The sequence below is a fragment of the Conger conger genome, chromosome 7 (assembly GCF_963514075.1).
Source record: "Conger conger chromosome 7, fConCon1.1, whole genome shotgun sequence".
In the NCBI taxonomy this organism is placed as follows: Eukaryota; Metazoa; Chordata; class Actinopteri; order Anguilliformes; family Congridae; genus Conger; species Conger conger.
In genome coordinates, this window is record NC_083766.1 from 11,957,018 (window position 1) to 11,975,417 (window position 18,400).

An 18,400-nucleotide genomic window follows, 5' to 3' on the forward strand; every position below is an offset into this window, starting at 1 on the left:
GAAATAATTAACAAGCCCCGCGAAGCACGGATGGTCTATTACACAACGGTACCCAGTGGCGCCCGTGGACTGAGTCACTTCCTGTTTTATGTCAGTTTAACACTCGAGCTCGCGCAAACCCAATTTGGTAGGAGAGGCAGCCTGCTGTCTCGCCATTGGCTGCAATCGGAGCTGGTGCGTTAGACTGTCGTTGCGATTGGAAGCAGAGGCTGCCACTTATTAACTGGTTGCTGATTTGGCTCCCTAGCCTGGTAGATGTCAAAGGCTGAAGCTGTTCCCTTTGCCACATTATAACTAGTAGGGGATCTACAGTAAGCATGGCCACAGCTGCCTCGAATCCCTACAGCATTATCAGTTCCAACTCTATGGTTCACGCAGACTCCTCGGTCATGCAACAAGGGAGCCCTTTCAGGAACCACCAGAAACTTCTCCAAAGTGAGTACCTACAGGGAGTCCCAAGCAATGGTCACCCTCTTGGCCACCAGTGGGTGACCAGTTTATCGGAGGGAAGCCCATGGTCAGCGTCTTTGGCGGGCAGTCCTCTGGAGCAGCAGGACGTGAAACCCGGACGGGAAGACCTCCAACTCGGAGCCATCATTCATCACAGGTCTCCTCATGTCGCCCATCACTCGCCCCATACAAATCATCCAGGTGCATGGGGAACGCCGGTGTCTCATAACTCATCTATAAACAGCGGCGGACAGCCTATCAACATCTATTCACAGGCAGGCTTCACGGTCAATGGCATGCTGGATCACGGAGGTCTGACGCCTCCCCCGAACGTTGCCCAGACCCAGAGCTTACATCCAGGGCTGAGAGACACTCCGGATCACACCGACATCGGGGGGCACCACTGCCACGACCACTCCGACGAGGAGACGCCGACATCGGACGAGCTGGAGCAGTTCGCCAAACAGTTTAAGCAGCGGCGCATCAAGCTGGGGTTTACGCAAGCAGACGTTGGGCTCGCACTGGGCACTTTGTATGGCAATGTTTTCTCGCAAACGACTATTTGTAGGTTCGAAGCCCTGCAGCTGAGTTTTAAGAACATGTGTAAGCTGAAGCCCTTGTTGAACAAGTGGCTGGAGGAAGCGGACTCGTCCACGGGCAGCCCAAGTAGCATCGATAAAATCGCCGCGCAGGGGAGGAAAAGAAAGAAAAGAACCTCCATTGAGGTGAGCGTGAAAGGGGTGCTCGAGACGCACTTTCTTAAATGTCCCAAACCCGCAGCCCAGGAGATATCTTCTTTGGCAGACAGCCTGCAGTTAGAGAAGGAGGTGGTTCGCGTCTGGTTTTGTAACAGACGACAAAAAGAGAAAAGAATGACTCCGCCGGGAGAGAATCAGCCGCACGAGGTATATTCTCACAACGTTAACACGGACAACTCTTCGTGCCACGATCTCTGACCGAGGAACCAGGATCCACCCCCGTGAGACTCTATGAGACAAATTGGAATCTAGTGGCTTTTTAAATTATGAGTATTCTTTTTTTAAAATCGCACTATCCTTATCTCTCGCTCCCTCTCTGTGATGGTAAGATGGTGACAATTAGGCACTGAGAAAGAAAACAACAATGCAGCATATCTCAAGCATTTTGGCAATATATCTTGACAAACCATGATTGTTTTATTTCAGAAAAGGAACCTGTTTATTACCAAAATTGAGTTTTTAAACCTCCAGGTTAATGGATTTAAATAGCCTACAAAAATCGTGCCTAGTAATAACCTCTCTGCGCCTTGGTTCTCAAAACATACATTTATATCAGGTGAAGCAGCTATAATTTTTGGGAAACATTTTGTAATAGTTTGCGCGTTTCTCGTTATTTTTGAGGGTGCTGCTTGGCTGTTAAATTCAAAAAGCTGCATTGCATTTATATATACAACATGATTTTCAAACGAACTAGAATAATAGGAAAGAAGGGCAAATAACGCTGTAGGTCTAGTTTATTTATTTATTGTTTTCAGTCAGATGATTTTTTACGTGCCACTGACTGCAACATTGCTGCAATGCTTTAGGTGGCCATTTTAATACATTTTACGAGACACCTACCACATCACAAGACACCTTACTAGTTGCACCTAAAGCTTTTTCTGTACATTTATTTGTATTGTCTGTTTTTCTGTTTCATTCCAGAATGTGTTCTGCCAGTGACGTCTGCCTGTTTATTTTACCACCTGATAAACACAACCAATACATTAATATTTATAATCTTGGCCTAAACTAACAACCAGAAAACACATTGAGAGAAGTTACTTCAATCAGAACAACTCTTCCAAAATAATATTGTATTCCAGTAAGCAGCGCACACGTATCCATGCTTTTATGGTTTCCTATGTTAACACGAAAATTGATATTTAGTCATACCCTTGACCATATTACTGTGTTAGATATTTGGCACAAAACAGCCGTAAGATATTGCCAATATAAAAGCGTTGCGGTGCATTGTTTTATTGTACACGCTCAATATCCTATCTATAAAGTTTTATAATATCCAATGCTCCAGTATTTCATCTTTCTTTAATATTCTTCCAATTTGCTATTGTACAGTTTTGTATATTACAACTTTTGAAGTTAATTTAAATAAATACTGTTTAGTTTATTCATGCACTTAGTGATGTAAAATAAATGCTATTTTCATTACAAAGTTGACGTTTTCAGGCGTTTTATTCCAAATACGACAGCAAGTTCCAGCAGTTATTTATTTTCATTATAAAACTTGTATTATGTTTTTGAAACAAAATGTAAAGCGGTTATCAATATGTATGTTGGAATAAAAACAACTTGTTAAAATTTGGGGTGTCACTGTTTAGTTGAGGGGGACATTGCCATTTTTTATTTGTTGAAAAGGGAAAATTAAACAAATTTTAATTTATTTTGCAGCATAAAAATAGATATTTTTAAAAAACTACAATATACTCTATATTAACACTCTATACCGCTCTTTGTGCTCCGACAATATTTGCTAATATAGTAGACTCCAGTAAAACATTTTCTAAACATGCATTTTCTTCAAGCATAATAATTATATTGCATTAGGTATTTGACTAAATAAATAGACCAGTCATGGCAAGTAATTTTTGTCTTGAATCTCACTGATGCTAAAACGTCGAAAAATGGCAATAGGCTATATTTGTCGATACATGGACATCATTAACAGATTGATTCCAAATTAATTTCTGTACTCGTTTTCATGAATACGAGTTGTGAGCGCTAAAACACATTTAGAAATATTTGGCATAAGGCACAGCAGAATGGGTGAAGGCTATATTTTCTTAAACGGAGAAGATAGTAGGCTATTAGTTATTAGGCTATGAAAATGTACAAATACAAATAATGGTACTTTAAATACAAGAACAACAACAACAACATCATCAATAATAATAATAATAATAATAATAATAATAATAATAATAATAATAATAATAGAATCTCTAGTTGTTCGGTTTTTTAACAAATGGAGCCTGAGAGAGTATATGCGCATTTTCGGTATTTCAGGGAAATATGCAATAGTTTATTACTTGCATTGACGAACTAGTGTTTAGGCCTAGTGTTTTGTCAAATTGTGCATGTGAAACTTGCGATACCCAACTTATTTGTAAAGTCGTGAAATTGGTCTGATGGCTTCAAATTTAAAACATTAACCTGAGGACATCACGCAGCTCGTGCCGCCCCTTTCCCTTGTTTTGGAGTTTTTTATGGAGTCAACAGCGATTCGCAGGCCTACCACTATAATCATGCTGCAAAAATGCATTTCTGTGTTTTGCACAGTTTAATTTGTAAATATGCATAGCGCATAGGATTATAAATGACAACGTGATCTTTATTGACATAAATAGTAAATTAGGCCTACTTGAAATAGTTTTAGGAAACAGAGACCCGCATAAGCAGACCCGAATGCCTTCTCATATTATTATCAGTATTAGATATCAGAACCGTTTGTAAGCAAGGCATATGTTAGTTCCATACAAAGTGATATGAATTATTTTCCAAAACAATTGGTAGCCTACCGATTTAGAGAGAGAGAGAGAGAGAGAGAGAGAGAGAGAGAGAGAGAGAGAGAGAGAGAGAGAGAGAGAGAGAGAGAGAGAGAGAGTGTGTGTGTGTGTGTGTGTGTGTGTGTGTGTGTGTGTGTGTGTGTGTGTGTGTGCTGGCCTCGCCTCGAGATGTAGACCCTGACTAGAATACTAATCCTGGTTAATGTATGCATTCCCTCGGTCTGCAACTTTACAAGAAGACGGCTGAAGATTGGAGCTGAACTACGCTACCATAGGAAGCCATGCACAAGAGAACGATAAGATAATTGATCACAGTAATCAAATCTTGAGAACATCCGCAGCGGCATCCACACATAGATTTAGAAAACATTGGCATATTTGAATGTTTACACAAATACTCCATTAAAAAATAAATAACTAAATAGAATATCGAGGATATAAAACACAGTTGGAAAAAGTACAAATACGGAGCGGTGTATTATTATTATGATGATGATGATGATGATGATGATGATGATGATGATGATGATTATTTGTATGATCATTATTATTTTTTATTATGATTATTGTTATTATTAATAATAATAACAGTAGTAGTAGCAGCAGTAGTAGGCTACTAGTAGTAGCAGCAGCAATAGTTGTTACATCCACAGTTGGTATTAGTAGCCTATTACGGGCCACTGTTCATATTAGTGGCCTATTATGTGGGGTATTAGGAAGCCAACTTACTTAGTTGAAAGACATCTTTGGATGCAGTCTCGTTATTGAACAACTTTCGTAATCCACTGAGCGGCTTCTGTCAATATGCTCAAAAGTGTCAGATACTGTAACAGAAGCACATGTCACCAAAACAGCGCGAGGAACGTCAACGACACAGAATAACCAGTGGACTACTAAGTAGCCAGCTTTTCGTGCTGGGGTGAACGGAGTTTTTCCGTGATAGCAGAATTAATGATCTACTGCTCACTTGGAGACGCGAGGTGGTTAAACATTTTACAGCGCACCTTGACACTTCTTCTGGCGCGAATGGCATTTTAAGATGAAATACATTTAACAGCCTTGGGCAAGGTTAAAAGGAGCCAATTTAAATAGAATAGACGTAGCGCCGTAACCATACCCCAGTTTCTGTAGTTCCGAATCCGCCACAGGGTGTCGCCAAAATACACACCCTTGGTCAAAAACCGCAGGTCTCCACTGTTCTTAATCGTCGCCTGGATTAGAGCAAATAAATACGTTCATTTCAAATGGAGAGGTTCAAGCATAGCCCACCTTTCGTTCGATATGCGACTTACATATGAGAGAAAACGCACTCATAAATAGTAGCATAATTGGTAACTTTATTGCAACTATCTTTCTTTTGAATTCTTCCAGAAAATAACTTGCTCACTGAAACTGTATTTCCAATACATGTATCAGTGTATCAGGGAGTTTCAAAAATGACTATTTTATTTTATTTTCTAAAAACCCTCAAAGATTGGCCAGAAAAAGCTCCCAAATGGGAATAAATCACGGGAAGAATCAAGCTATAGAGGGGGAACCCATCCTCAAGTTGTAAAGGAAGAAGGGATATAACAGAGATGTAATAAGTAATCTATTAAATCAATTCAAATGGGTTGATCCATGACTAAAAAAAGGTTAATAACCCCTGTGCATAGTTTGGATGTTCAAGCACTTGGTAGCCTGCATTAATCCTTGCATTAATCCTCCAATTTTTGTTATGCGTATAAAACTTGGAATAGTCTAAACTTTACGTTTTAAATTTGCTGGTGTAATTTATGAATCCGTATTGAGGAACTCAGCATCCCCTATGATCTTTTCATTCAGTTCAATCATGTGGCAGCAACTCAATGCATAAAAGCAAGCAGGCATGGTCAAGAGGTTGACCACGTTATGCAGGCTGCTACCTGACACTGTAAGAATGGCAAAAATGCTGAAAAAGTACTCAGAAATCTAATCTATGGTTTAGTATAGTAGTACTAAGTAGTATTTTGGTGATAAACTGGGCTTTTCTTTTCCTTACCTCTGAGCTCATTTGCAGGGCATTTCACGATATTTCACACATCCTGCCAGAATATGACTTCAGGAGAAACTTCACAAAAAAAACATTCAAATGAGCTCTGGGGTAAAGTAACACTCTGAAAGCCCAGTTTACCGCCAGAATCATTCAATGCCCCTGCCACTGTCCCTGCCACTTCCCCTGTCTACAGGGACACATAGCCTAATTATCTGTTTTGTTCACGTTCAAGAAAAACTTCAGAATATCCATAACGAGACACACAATGTGAGTAGGCTAGTGCAACCTAGCAGCACGGTCATGCAAGACATTGCACCAATGGAAAGAGTGAAAACATTCTGCAGAAATCATGCATCTTGCATTTGTTCCTTATGGATATATTGATTTGTGCAGAAAGCTTGGTGTATAGGCTATTTAAATTTTGTCCTTGCTAAATGTACAATTCCTAGGCTATTGTTACGATGCATGTGAAAAAATCACACACATACACAATGACATTTTATTGTATGCCTATTTCAGAGATTACATACACCTATGTCTTCAGGTGTGTTTGCAATACAGAATGAAAATGTCATTAAGATGTTTGTGCTAAGAAATTGTACAACATTTGTAGTAAAACATAGGATTAACTGCTGATATCTACATAGAAATTTTGGATAGGTAATTCTTTAGGCAGACTAATTGATTTGTCCTCCACCAGTAGTCTACAAAAGGATTTAACATGGCACAAACAATATGTATGGCACACGCAATTCTTGGAATCTCAAGAATAGTCCTAGGATGTCATGGGAAGAAAAAAAAATCACATACAAGAAATGAGAAACACTCATAAAAAGAGCAAAGAGAGACTTCAAGACTTTCTTACCACTGCACCATGCTTATAGAATCTCAGCCCAGACTGGTTCATGGCAACATTAAATCAAATAATCAGAAATTACAACAGTGGTATACAGAACAACATACAACATGTCAAACCTTGAAATCGATGGGCTACAGCAACAGAAGACCACACCGGGTTCCACTCCCACCAGCTAAAAAGGACACTGAGGCTAGAGTGGGCTCACCGAAACTGGCCAGTTGCAGATCGGAAAAAGTCCACATAATGTACAAGTCCTGTAAACAAGAACCTCTCAGTGCATGTCAGCACAGCTGTATGGCACACCAAACTCAAATATGAATCAAGATTCAGTAACTGCATCTCAAATGTTTTCAGAAATATATTCTAGTGGACTGTTGAAGAGAAAGTTTATCAAAGGTCTGCCATATTATTATGTTTTGCCAAAAATGTAGGAACCGCAGTCTACCCAATCAGGTATTATCTGGTCCCTTGTTTTTGTTAATCCGTATATACTGTATTCATCGACATCTTCATTTAGGAGTTAGGTGCGTTTGTTGAATCCTTTCCTCTTTGGAATCAAACTGCAGGGATGATGGCGTAATCGGGTTGAACTAACAGGGAACTATGCTTCTAACTAGCCTACAGGTTGTGCTCCATCCACACTACGGTTTTCAGGAAAACAAGGATAGTTAGGTAACAACTCTTTTGGAAAACGCACCCATCTGTGGTTGCAGTGATATCAGTTAAGTGATGGAATGAATAACAAACAGCAAATGTGCAACAATTGATAAAATTGCCCACACATTATTTACCAATTACATGCAGTACAGAAGTTACAACATAATTATGTTGAGCTCATTTAATTCTGTATGAATGAACCCCATCAAGGATAACATCAAATTCCTCCACACAATATTTACAAAAGGAATGTTTTCATTTCTTACAGCAGTATTTTCATTAAATCACAAATTCTACAGGGGAAGGAGAGATGCAATTATTTCCTTTAAGATAGCAGTTGACTGAATCGAGTATTTGTGTGTGTTGATGGAAAATAATAATACAGCAGTAACCAATGACCCTTGGTCGTTGTAAACCCGACATTACTCCTGGTGGGAGGAAGCAGTGTGGGATCCCAGTTAATCACACAGCCCGGATTCTAAGCTGTGAGGTTTGGCGACGAGGCCTTGCGTTTGCAGCGAATACGTTTAACCCCAACTGAACCGCTCAGGAGTCCTTTAGCAGCCATTTTACAAAAAAGGCAGCTTGAGATGTCAGAACGAAGAGAAACGAAATTGCAACAGAACACATGCGCAAAGGCACAAAATAACCATATGGTCTGTACTAATGTTAGCTTGGCAGCCTGCTTGTCCTCTGAACAAGCTATCGGGTCACTGTGTGGCACATCCTGTCAAGGCAATGTTCGGCCCCATACACTTTAAAAAACCTCAACCCCGATTTAATCAGTTTTATTGCTGTAACATTTGTACACTGAAAAAAAGTTGATTTTAAAGCTTTGAAACCTTGTTATATCTTCACTGCAATTGAATAAATGTAACAGATGAATTTGAGCTGGCTCTGATTAAAGTTAGTAGGTTACCATAAAAAAGAAAAATTACATATCACTGAAATCCCGAGTAGATAATGTAAAAAAGCTGAGTACTTCCAAATCAGGATGTTGTTTCCTTCTGAATAAGCCCAATTCATTGCAATATCTCTTCAACTTCCATATTGTAACCACTCAAAAGGAATGTGTGACATGCACTCTTTTAGAAGTAAGAGAACGGCTTTTACTAAGGGTCACATGATGTGAATTCACCTTTAGCTCAATGAATATCTACACTGAAGCTACTTCTAAGCACACTGTAACACATGAGGCCATTTAACAATTTTTACAGCGTTGTCAGTACAGTCTCCTGTGGAATCCAGACCGTGCCTGATTGTGCCAGTGCTGATCGTGTCTGGCAGACCCATAGGGCAACATGTGGTCAATGGCGAGGGTGGAGGATTGTGTTGGCTTGGAGGACTCTTCTATAGCTCACCAGTGACCCCTGCTGGTCAAATGAGCAGCTGCATTCAGCTTGCTCAGGCTACACATTAAGTGTGTTTCTCCAATGTTGTGGGACAGACCCAGTGCAATTGAACAAAACATTTCACGAAGTTCTCTTTAACTGGACTGAAAAAAAGAAACAATGATTTTCATTTAATGGAAAAATACATTCTCCCTTGAAGCAAAAATTTTTTAACTAAATACTATCAATAAATAGGCATGGAATTTTCTTCAGCGAAAATACAGTTGGAGGCAATGTACAACTTGAAAGCTCCAACAGAAAAAAAACGTCTGTTGAATAACAAAATATGGTAACAAAAATAAATTGTAGGTAATACACAAAATAATGGGGACAACTAGCTTTTTAAGGGTAACATTTTAGTTGAACTACATTCTATAAAACATGGGTATAATTATAAGCATAAACGCCACAAATGTTGTGATAATTAGTTTTTTATATGTTGAATCTCTTTTGTAAAACCTGCTGCTTACATTTGATGTGTTACCCATCTTCAGATTTGCAGATATATGTTTTAGTGGAATGTTTTTCTTAAAGTACTAGATTTTGAGGACCTCACTCTCAGTGAGTTGAAGAATCAGTTTTAAACTGTAAGACTCTTTGTGCTTATGGGCACAACCTCTAAAAGAGCTTCCACTGATGTTTTATCAGTGTAGACTAAAAGGAAAGTGGATATTCATGCAAGAACACGGATATACAAAGGACACAGAGCGAAACTTTGCAACATAGTCCCAAACTTTTCCCCAGGGGGCCAGCCAGATCCGTGCCTCATTGCTTGAGCCATGGTCATCATTTCTTTGCCTGTTCTGTAGGGTTTCAAACTCCAGGACTCCAAGAGTACTCGTGTATAACACCTGTGATTGTTATACCACTGTTAAACATATTTAACACTTTGAAGAGATACCATGTGAGAGCCATCCCAAATAAAGCCTTTGACTACATATACAGTATATTATGAATATTACTTTGAATAAAGTCTGTAGGACTGAAGCTATGGAGAGAGAGATGAGAGAGAGAGGAGAGAGAGAGGGAGAGCGAGAGATAAAGGGAGAGAGAGAGGAGAGAGAGAGGGAGAGAAAGAGATAGAGAGAGAGGGAGAGGGAGAGGGAGAGAGAATGCCGTTGCTTTCAAAGAAAAAGATTCAGAGCCACTGGGCTGCATGGTGTGGGGAGGGAGTAAGGAAGAGCAGTCCTTAATAAGATTAATTGTGCTCCTAATGCAATTTCACGTTTACGAGACGCTCGCGCTCCGCGCATTGGCTTAGTGAGGCTCCTCCGCTCAGCAGGAATAAAACCAGCCGCTCACAAGTGCTCCGCTCTGACGGCGGGGTGTTGGATAACTGCCGTCTGCGTGGTGGCCTGAACGCTGCCCGGGTGCTGGGCCACACTGGGGCGGAATAGTCCGGAAGGATTTCGCTGGATGGAACAGTATTCCCAGTGCTAGTTTGGCGCTGACATTTAGGAAAATACGACAAATGTCTGCATTGAGGTTGTTGAAGGGCTGGCTGCCACTCAGCAAAAAAACGAAGATGTCAGCCTCACCTCCTCTTTGGAGATGAGAGTTTCCAACGCTTTTGCTAATCCTTTCAAAATGTAAAAAAGTAGCAATGGCAAACTCAAACCAGTAAGCTTATTTAAATCAAATGGATAAAATACCCTTATTATGTTTAGTGGCAGTTATAATATATAGAAAAAAATAGCATGAGAATCCTCTAAACCTGGGGTCTACGGTGATGGCCTAGAACCATGACTCAGGACACAATGCTCTGACACACTCTAAGCTGACCAGATTCAATATTATGGGAGTATGTGTTCATAATTTCATTAAAATGTTGAACGGACCATGAATAAACGTGACACCATTTATTATTAATCTTTATTTACAGGGTAGGTTGAGTGAGTACACATACTCTTTTGTAGCAATGCCCTGTTAATGCCGCCACAAGTAGCCTAATCTGCGTGCCTTTCTATACCTGCCACTTATACCTGCACCTAGGGATAACTGGACCAAGGAACCTGATTAATATAATCACTGGAGGATAAAAACACACACACACACACACACACAGCTGCATGAAACAGCTCTATCACAATAAAGGACCAATGAATGGTGTTCTTTTGACCAAGGGCAGGTCAAAAGGACAGACTGTGTTCAGTTTGCAAACTGGTTGTTTTAACAATTTTACATAACTTATGCATCAAGTTAATTATAGTCTTATTTACTTTTGGAAATAATAAATGACAGTGGAAATAATCAGGAATAGAAAAGCCAGGAAAGTGGTGAAAAAAGACCTGTGCCTGATCCCAGGTCTACAATCCGATATTTGATCAACACATTATCTTCAAAGACTGATCCTGCGAGTATTTTGGCTTTCTAGTGGGGAAGGAAAAAAAAAAAGAAAAATTCCCGAGAGGCACAAGAACACTGTTGTAAGGCTGCGTGATGGAAATTAAAAAGTCATATTAAAAGACAGGTTCAAACAGCATTGCTAATAGCCTACACTTAGCAGAGGCTTTTAGTCCCCACTTAGCGTCTGACAAGCACCTAATTTATATGAGAATGGAGCATATTTACAGCAGAGGAGGAAATCTTTAAGTAAATGACTTCCTCAATGATGTCTTCATTTGAAACAGTGGGCTGATCAGTCTCTGTCCTATATGTTCCACATTAACTCATTATCTATGCTACTCAGTCCATTAATTCTCCTGGTTTTATTAGCCAAGTGTTGTGCCTGCGCCACTACCAGTGACAAGCATTTTCAAAAGCTAATCTGACAGCTAATGACTCCATTTAGTGTGTCGCGCTAATTGGCTTACTTCAGAGGATCGGCATTGATCGGCGTAAACAAGTAGGCTATAGGTTACACCTGTGCGTAACTATTCCGTCTCCCACTGGCATTCCGTGTGGCGCTATAGGCTACAATTTCAAAAGAGGCCGGGAGTTCTTCCCCGAGTCTATTACTTCCGGGAGGGCGACTGAACAAATACCGCAAAAGAAGCGACAATCAGGAGAAAAACAAACAAACAGCCGACTGGAGTCGTTCGGGAAGACGTCAGGGGGCAATTAATGCTCGGAGCGGTAAAACAAAGACCTGCGTGGCAACGTAATTAGCGGGTTTGTTTACCTTCCCGCAACGGTCGCGGCGTGCAGCGCTTTGTCTCCTGATTAAGTTGACAAAGAGACAGAGAGAACACACAACATGAGGTCGTGCGAACGGCAGAGATCACAGAGCGTGGCCGTGATTATCGGCTTGCTGCTGTTGATGTGCTTCAACCGATGCTTGCGCAGCACGGTCTTGACGTCAGTGCCCGGAACAATCCGCCCTGCTCCTAACGGTCATCGTTGTGTGGCTAAAGAGAAAGCAAGGGAGGGAGTGGGTCAGACTGAGAAAATGAGAGAATAAGATGCGGAGGAAGGAGGAGGAGAGGAGATTGGCCCCAGTGCAGAACTGTCCGGCTGCAGACTTTTTTTTGGAACTGGATAGATGCAGGTGTGTGAAATTTGATGCAGGCCAAATCCATTTTCAGGGTGGAAATGGCTTTAGCTCTTGTGGACAGTATTTCTGCTTCTCACTCCACAACTAACCTGAGTGACTTGAGTAAAAGCCTTTGTTTATTAAAAATGGAAAGCAGACACCATAAGGAAATAATGTAGAACATAACTGCATGAAAACCTCCAGCCCCGCAGTAATTAGTGATCCTGTAGTATTGATGACACCTGACTAATGAAATGACTGAGCGGTTCATCAGATGATGTACCAGATGAGTTAAGCTTTCAGCTTGAATTAGCTTTTGTTTGCAATGTTCTCAACCCCTCTGAGCACATTGAACCTTTCCTTACAGTAGGTTGAGTCATCAGCGCCAAGAAAAGCCCTTTACTGTCCTGCCTGAACCAACCTTCCCTGAGAGCTGGTGGATGCCAGGTCCTGATCTTGGAGAAGGCCACACACTAAAGAATTGGCGGGCCCTTCCCAGAATGCTCTTCTCCAAGCTCAGTAATAGAGCTCCAGGGAAGTGACTGGAAATTCATTGGTACCTTTTAGGGGTAAACACCGCCCCCTTGAGGCGCCCCAAGGGATGACATGCAGGCACATACATTGCAGAAGGGGACAGAGGGATTCACGTGACAGTGACAGCAGGGTCTTTTAATTAAACGCCCTTCTCGGGGCAGCCAAGTGCAGCCGAGCTCTGGGCAGAATCTCTCTTGGCTGTGCTACGTCCCTATCAAGAGCACAAGATGGAGGATAAGATATATCACTCGGTGTCTGAATCACTCTATCCCACACGAGCAATTAGCCTGCCTTCATGCTGACTCAGCCACATCAGTGGATAAAGGCCTCGGAGCTTGACTCCATGGAAATTTATGTTCTACAAACCTAATTATGCATTACACCAGAAGTGACATCATTTTTTAAATGAAGGGAACCAGGTAATCAGGTAGCAGCGTTATATACTGGTTAAAGAGCAATTTTCAGGTGACTGCAGGTTCGAATTCCAGATGGGGTGCTGTCATTGACCAAGGCATTTTTATCCAAACTGCCTCAATTAGCACCCATCTGCAACAGTGGGCAATATGTAAAACATAATCTGTGTAAGTATAGCTGTGGTTAAGGGAACATGCAGCTACTTACTTAGTGTTTAAAGCATTGAAACAGATAAAATCCAAAGCTCACATTTACACTGTATATTCTGTAAACACACCCACCTCATTAGTTCAAAATTTATTTTTACATCAGCACATTTTCCAGTATGCATATTATGTACAGTGCCTTGAAAAAGTATTATTATTGCATAATTGTCACACTGTATCTTTCAAATATTTAGGCTAAATGTAATATTACACAATGGGAACCTGATGAGCAAAACACAAAAAAATGTACTTGTATATATTCCTGTGTAACTTGTGGTTGGCTTCACAAAGCTGTGTTGAAGAAAACATTCCTCCTGTTGCACAGGGATCTCACTCAAATCAAAACAGAATGACTCGAAAGGAGTTTTTCTTATGCTTTAAATATGTGGCTTATTATGCGTGGCTGATATAAGAACAGCCCCAAGCAAAATTAAGATAATTGATGAAAAAATATATACAATGCCAAATTTTGGACCGGCCAAAAAATGACCAAAAAGTGTTGCATTGCTGTTCAACAGAGGAACATACGGGAACATGTACATCAGAAATTCATTAAAATGCATGTTCGATAAAAGTGCATTAAAATGTGATTCTTCATTAAAGAAGTTGTGAAGAAAATCTTGTTTTTAATGTTTATATTTTATATATTATGTTTATATTATTCATGTTTAAGAATTTTTAATATTATTTTAAATGCTTTTTTGATGTTACATTAATGTAAATGTTCCTGTAAATTGAGGTCCTGTTTCAACTGATGAAAACATGCCAATACATAGCAGTAACAACTCTGTTTGATCTGTTTGACTTTTACTTGTGGCTGTTCTTAACCAAAATATCTACTAGTATTAAAAGTTTGGAAGCCATACCCCTAGTGGTTTTTGGTGCTAAAATGTACCCTGGATAGACGCTATTGTCCAATGTTTCACACTAGTTGCAGATGAGCCTGGGCAGGGGAGCTTGTTAACTGGCCAAACTATGCAACAATGGTGGCACTTTAACACAACATATAATTTAGTTGTCACGTATTGCTTATTAGTGAAGCGTGATCACAGAGTTTGTTGCTGCCTCCCATAGTTTGGTTGCAGGAGTGCTGAATGAATTGAGCAGCCTCAGGATGCCAGCACTATGGCCACCAGGGTTTTTGCTTAAAAGGGGTTAATGAAACAGTTATCAAACACCCATATCACCCATGGCAAAATGTAATTGCCCCCTGAAACTTTAGCAGCAATAACTGCAACCAAACACTTCCTGTAATTTGATATCAGTCTTTCACATCACTGTGGAGGAATTTTACCCCACTCTAGCATTCATACAAATTATAATGCTAATTTCAGGTCCTGCCACAGCATTCAAGTCTTTAATTTTTCTTTTTCTGGTACAGAACTCTTGGTTCATTGAGTCATGGCAAGTCATCCAGGTCCCTGGCAGCAAAGCATCCCCAAACCATCACAGTACCACCACCATGTGTAACTTGGTATATGTGAAATGCCGTATTTCCTTCATGCCAGGTGTAAGACCTGTGTGATACAAAAAGTCACACTTTTGAATTATATATTTCAACAACATTTTTCTAATTTCTTCTGGAATTTCCTTTGGTTGTGGCAAAGTGTGTTTATTGACTTCTAACGGTCAAGAGAGGAATAGCAGCAACAAACACATTCAAACCACAACACTGTTTATCCCTCCCCCTTATCTGTAAACGCACAGACGTTGAAACGCCATTGGCTGTGGCAATTAGAACCAATTTTCAACCAATGAGCTTGAATTATTGTACAGTTATACAATGTTTTGTACAGAATGTCGGGCCATCAGCTATATTTTGAAACACGATTTTAAGGACTATAAACACAGGCAGAGGATGAGTCAACATGCCAGTGAGCCTTTTTCAATGATAGGAAGGGATTTACAATGGTCTAGTAACAATGTTTTAACACAAACATCTTACCTATTCTACTTTTAAGATTGTGAACTATTAAGCATCACTAATAATGGCACAAATAAACAGTATATGTTGTACCATCATCATCTGCATGTGCAAATGAAGTCCAACAGAGGGCAGCATTTGGCAGTTTGACATTACGAGAGAGGGAGGGAGGTATATCCGAAACCCGCCTACACAACCATAAGCATATCGATACTTAACTAACACTTTGACCTTTATTTCAACATCTTACTTCCTACCCCAAATCACACAGCATACTTAAAAGGAAAATGAAATGGTAAACAATTACAGTTAAGAAATCTGGACTCTTGCTGTGCTCGTTATAATTTCTTGTTACTCTACATTTCGGATTACTTTTAATAACTCCCTTAAGGAGTTGGGTTACATGGCATGCGAGAAATCAAAGAATGTGGCCTAGTTTTGATCTGAATAAAATCAGAGATCCAGTACGTCAACTCCTAAAAAAAATCATATAATTTAGTTTGCACAGGATGCTGGTCAACATTCTCATCTTTGTACTACCATCATCACATGCACTTGGCACAGATAGAATATATTTGTACACAGCTACTTCAGGGAATTATATTGTTGCTTTATCAATTGTAGTGTCCTTCTGGAGTTAAAACTGTAAATCTACTGTAGAAGTGAGGCCTCAGTTTAAACAGCAGGGGGTAGTTAAAATATTTCTCATGAAAGTAATACATTTTATTTATGCAATTGTGTTACTGTCTTAATACTTATAACAGAGGCAGTCCCAGCACAGAGTAAGAAATTATTTCTAAAATGCAAGAGACAAGACGAAATTCCCTAAAAGCTTATGTGCACCCTTAAACCTGTCCAAGGGGAGTCTAACCCAGATGGAGCGAGACTGTGACCTTACAACAGGGGTGCACAACTCCGGTCCCCAAACTGGTTTTGTTCCAACCAATTGCTTTGTTTTTAAATTTGCTGACAGCTCTATACATTACCCTGGTTCAGCCTGTACTTTAGCACAGCAAATCTTTAGGATCCACTCACAGTCTGCAGCTGTAGCCAGTACTCATACACATGACAGATAAGATATGATTCAATTAAATAATTAAGACGAGAAGTTGGCACAAAATCCTGAAACGGATCGGCCCTTCTTGTGCACCCCTGACTTACAAGTAGGCTGACTGGTTTAACAAAGTGTGCATGCCAAGTTACTCATCAGAATATGTTAATGGAGGTTCTGTGGGGCAGTCGTACAAACTCTTAAAATCAATATGTTGGTATAATAAGGCTGAGAGTTATGCTCTTATATTCCTTCAGACTCAGCCCATGAGAGGCTCAGCCAGTGGACATATGGGAGATGATATGCAAGTGTGGGAAGATTGATTTTCAGGCCCTTCTCTGGGCAACAAATAATTCCTTCTGTTTGAACCTAAAAACCAAAGTCTCTGCCATGCATTCAAATGTTTGCCAGTTTTTGTTTACATAATTAGTTCACGATGATACATCCAAAATTGTGTGTGAATCTTTGCAATGTAAACATTAGTTTGAATGTGCAACATACACCAATTACAAACTTTTTTTTAACGGTAAAATCCATTCACTTAACATAACGTGATGGGGAGAACAGGCCATTCAGGCCAGCAATGTTCGCCTTTTCCTACCCCTAAGTGTACCTACTGCTTAGTTTGCCTAAAAGCTAAATGGTATCTAGCACTGTATCAAGCCTGGCCTTGAAAACACCCAGTGTTTCAGCCTCCACTACACATTGTGCTAAGCCATTCCACACAGTGACCACTGTGTGAAAAACATACTTCCTAATATCTGTGCAGAATTTATCCTTTGCCAATTTCCATTTATGCCCTCGCTCTGCTAACCAAACTCACCCCGAAGAATCACCTGCAGTTTACTTCATTAATTTTGCATCACCCATGAAATAATCCTGCCTTATGCTTTTATTTCCCACATGTAGAACTTTAGATTTAGTTGTAATTAATTTAATTTGCCAGGTTTCCGCCCACTTCTGTTTAAATCGTCCTGGATGACTTTAGTAGATTACAAACTGTTAGCTAAACCTGCCAGTTTTGTATCATCTGCAAATTTAACTAAAGTACTTTCAATGTCTCTGTCAAGGTCATTTATATACATGAGTAAGAGCAGTGGTCTGAGCACCAATCCCTGTGGGACTACACTTCCCACAATACCCTGTTCAGATGAGGTCCCTCCATCTACTACTCTGTGTTCTATCCCATAACCAGTTCCAAACCCAGTCTGAAATGGCTCCTGTAATTCCTACTGTCCTCATTTGTCATGAGATACCTTATGAAACGCTTGTTGGAAATCAAAGTATATAATAAGCCCTGCTAACAAAACACTTGGTAACTTCCTCAAAGCATGCCAAAAGGTTTTCCAATTACTTACCCTTACCTTAAACCATGTTGGCGGTCTCTTAGAATGTTAATTCCAGTTTGTCTCTTACGTATGTCTGACTACCCCCTGGAGAAAATAAATATTGCTAATCTTGTAAAAATTCTGTCATTGCTTGAATGTTTAAAAAATAATAATAAAAAATAAATAAAACTTTACCACTACATTTGGCAAAGTATTTGGAATGTCTGTTTTTTTACCTCTGTAGTCCAGCAAATTGGATTTGAAACAATGAATGTGAGGTTAAAGTGCAGACTGTCCCCTTCAATTTGAGGGTACTTACATACATATCGGGTGATGCGTGTAGGAATCACATCCCTTTTTATAGTTAGGGTACCAAGAATAATTGCATGGTTGGCTTCTCAGCTGCTTCTCAGTGTAGGCGATTGCTTCCTTAGTGCAGGTTTAAGAAGGCTTTCTCTATCTAGTCTTGATTCTAGGATTCTGCACCTCAAACAGGTGTACACACATGCAGCAAACACTACACACATAGGCACATGCAAAAACTAAGAAGAAGCCA

General features: G+C 40.0%; 1 protein-coding gene across 1 annotated transcript; it reads left to right on the plus strand.

Annotated features, from left to right (window-relative positions):
* Window positions 1-312: 312 nt before the first annotated feature.
* On the plus strand, window positions 313-2,789 carry LOC133133199 (POU domain, class 3, transcription factor 4). Its single transcript, XM_061249281.1, has one exon. The coding sequence runs from the start codon at window positions 318-320 to the stop codon at window positions 1,404-1,406; it is 1,089 nt and encodes a 362-aa protein (XP_061105265.1). The 5' UTR covers window positions 313-317; the 3' UTR covers window positions 1,407-2,789.
* Window positions 2,790-18,400: the final 15,611 nt, after the last annotated feature.

Bases quoted from the DNA above. Each gene is read 5' to 3' on its own strand.
- LOC133133199 (XM_061249281.1), top strand. From the start codon at position 318: ATGGCCACAGCTGCCTCGAATCCCTACAGCATTATCAGTTCCAACTCT.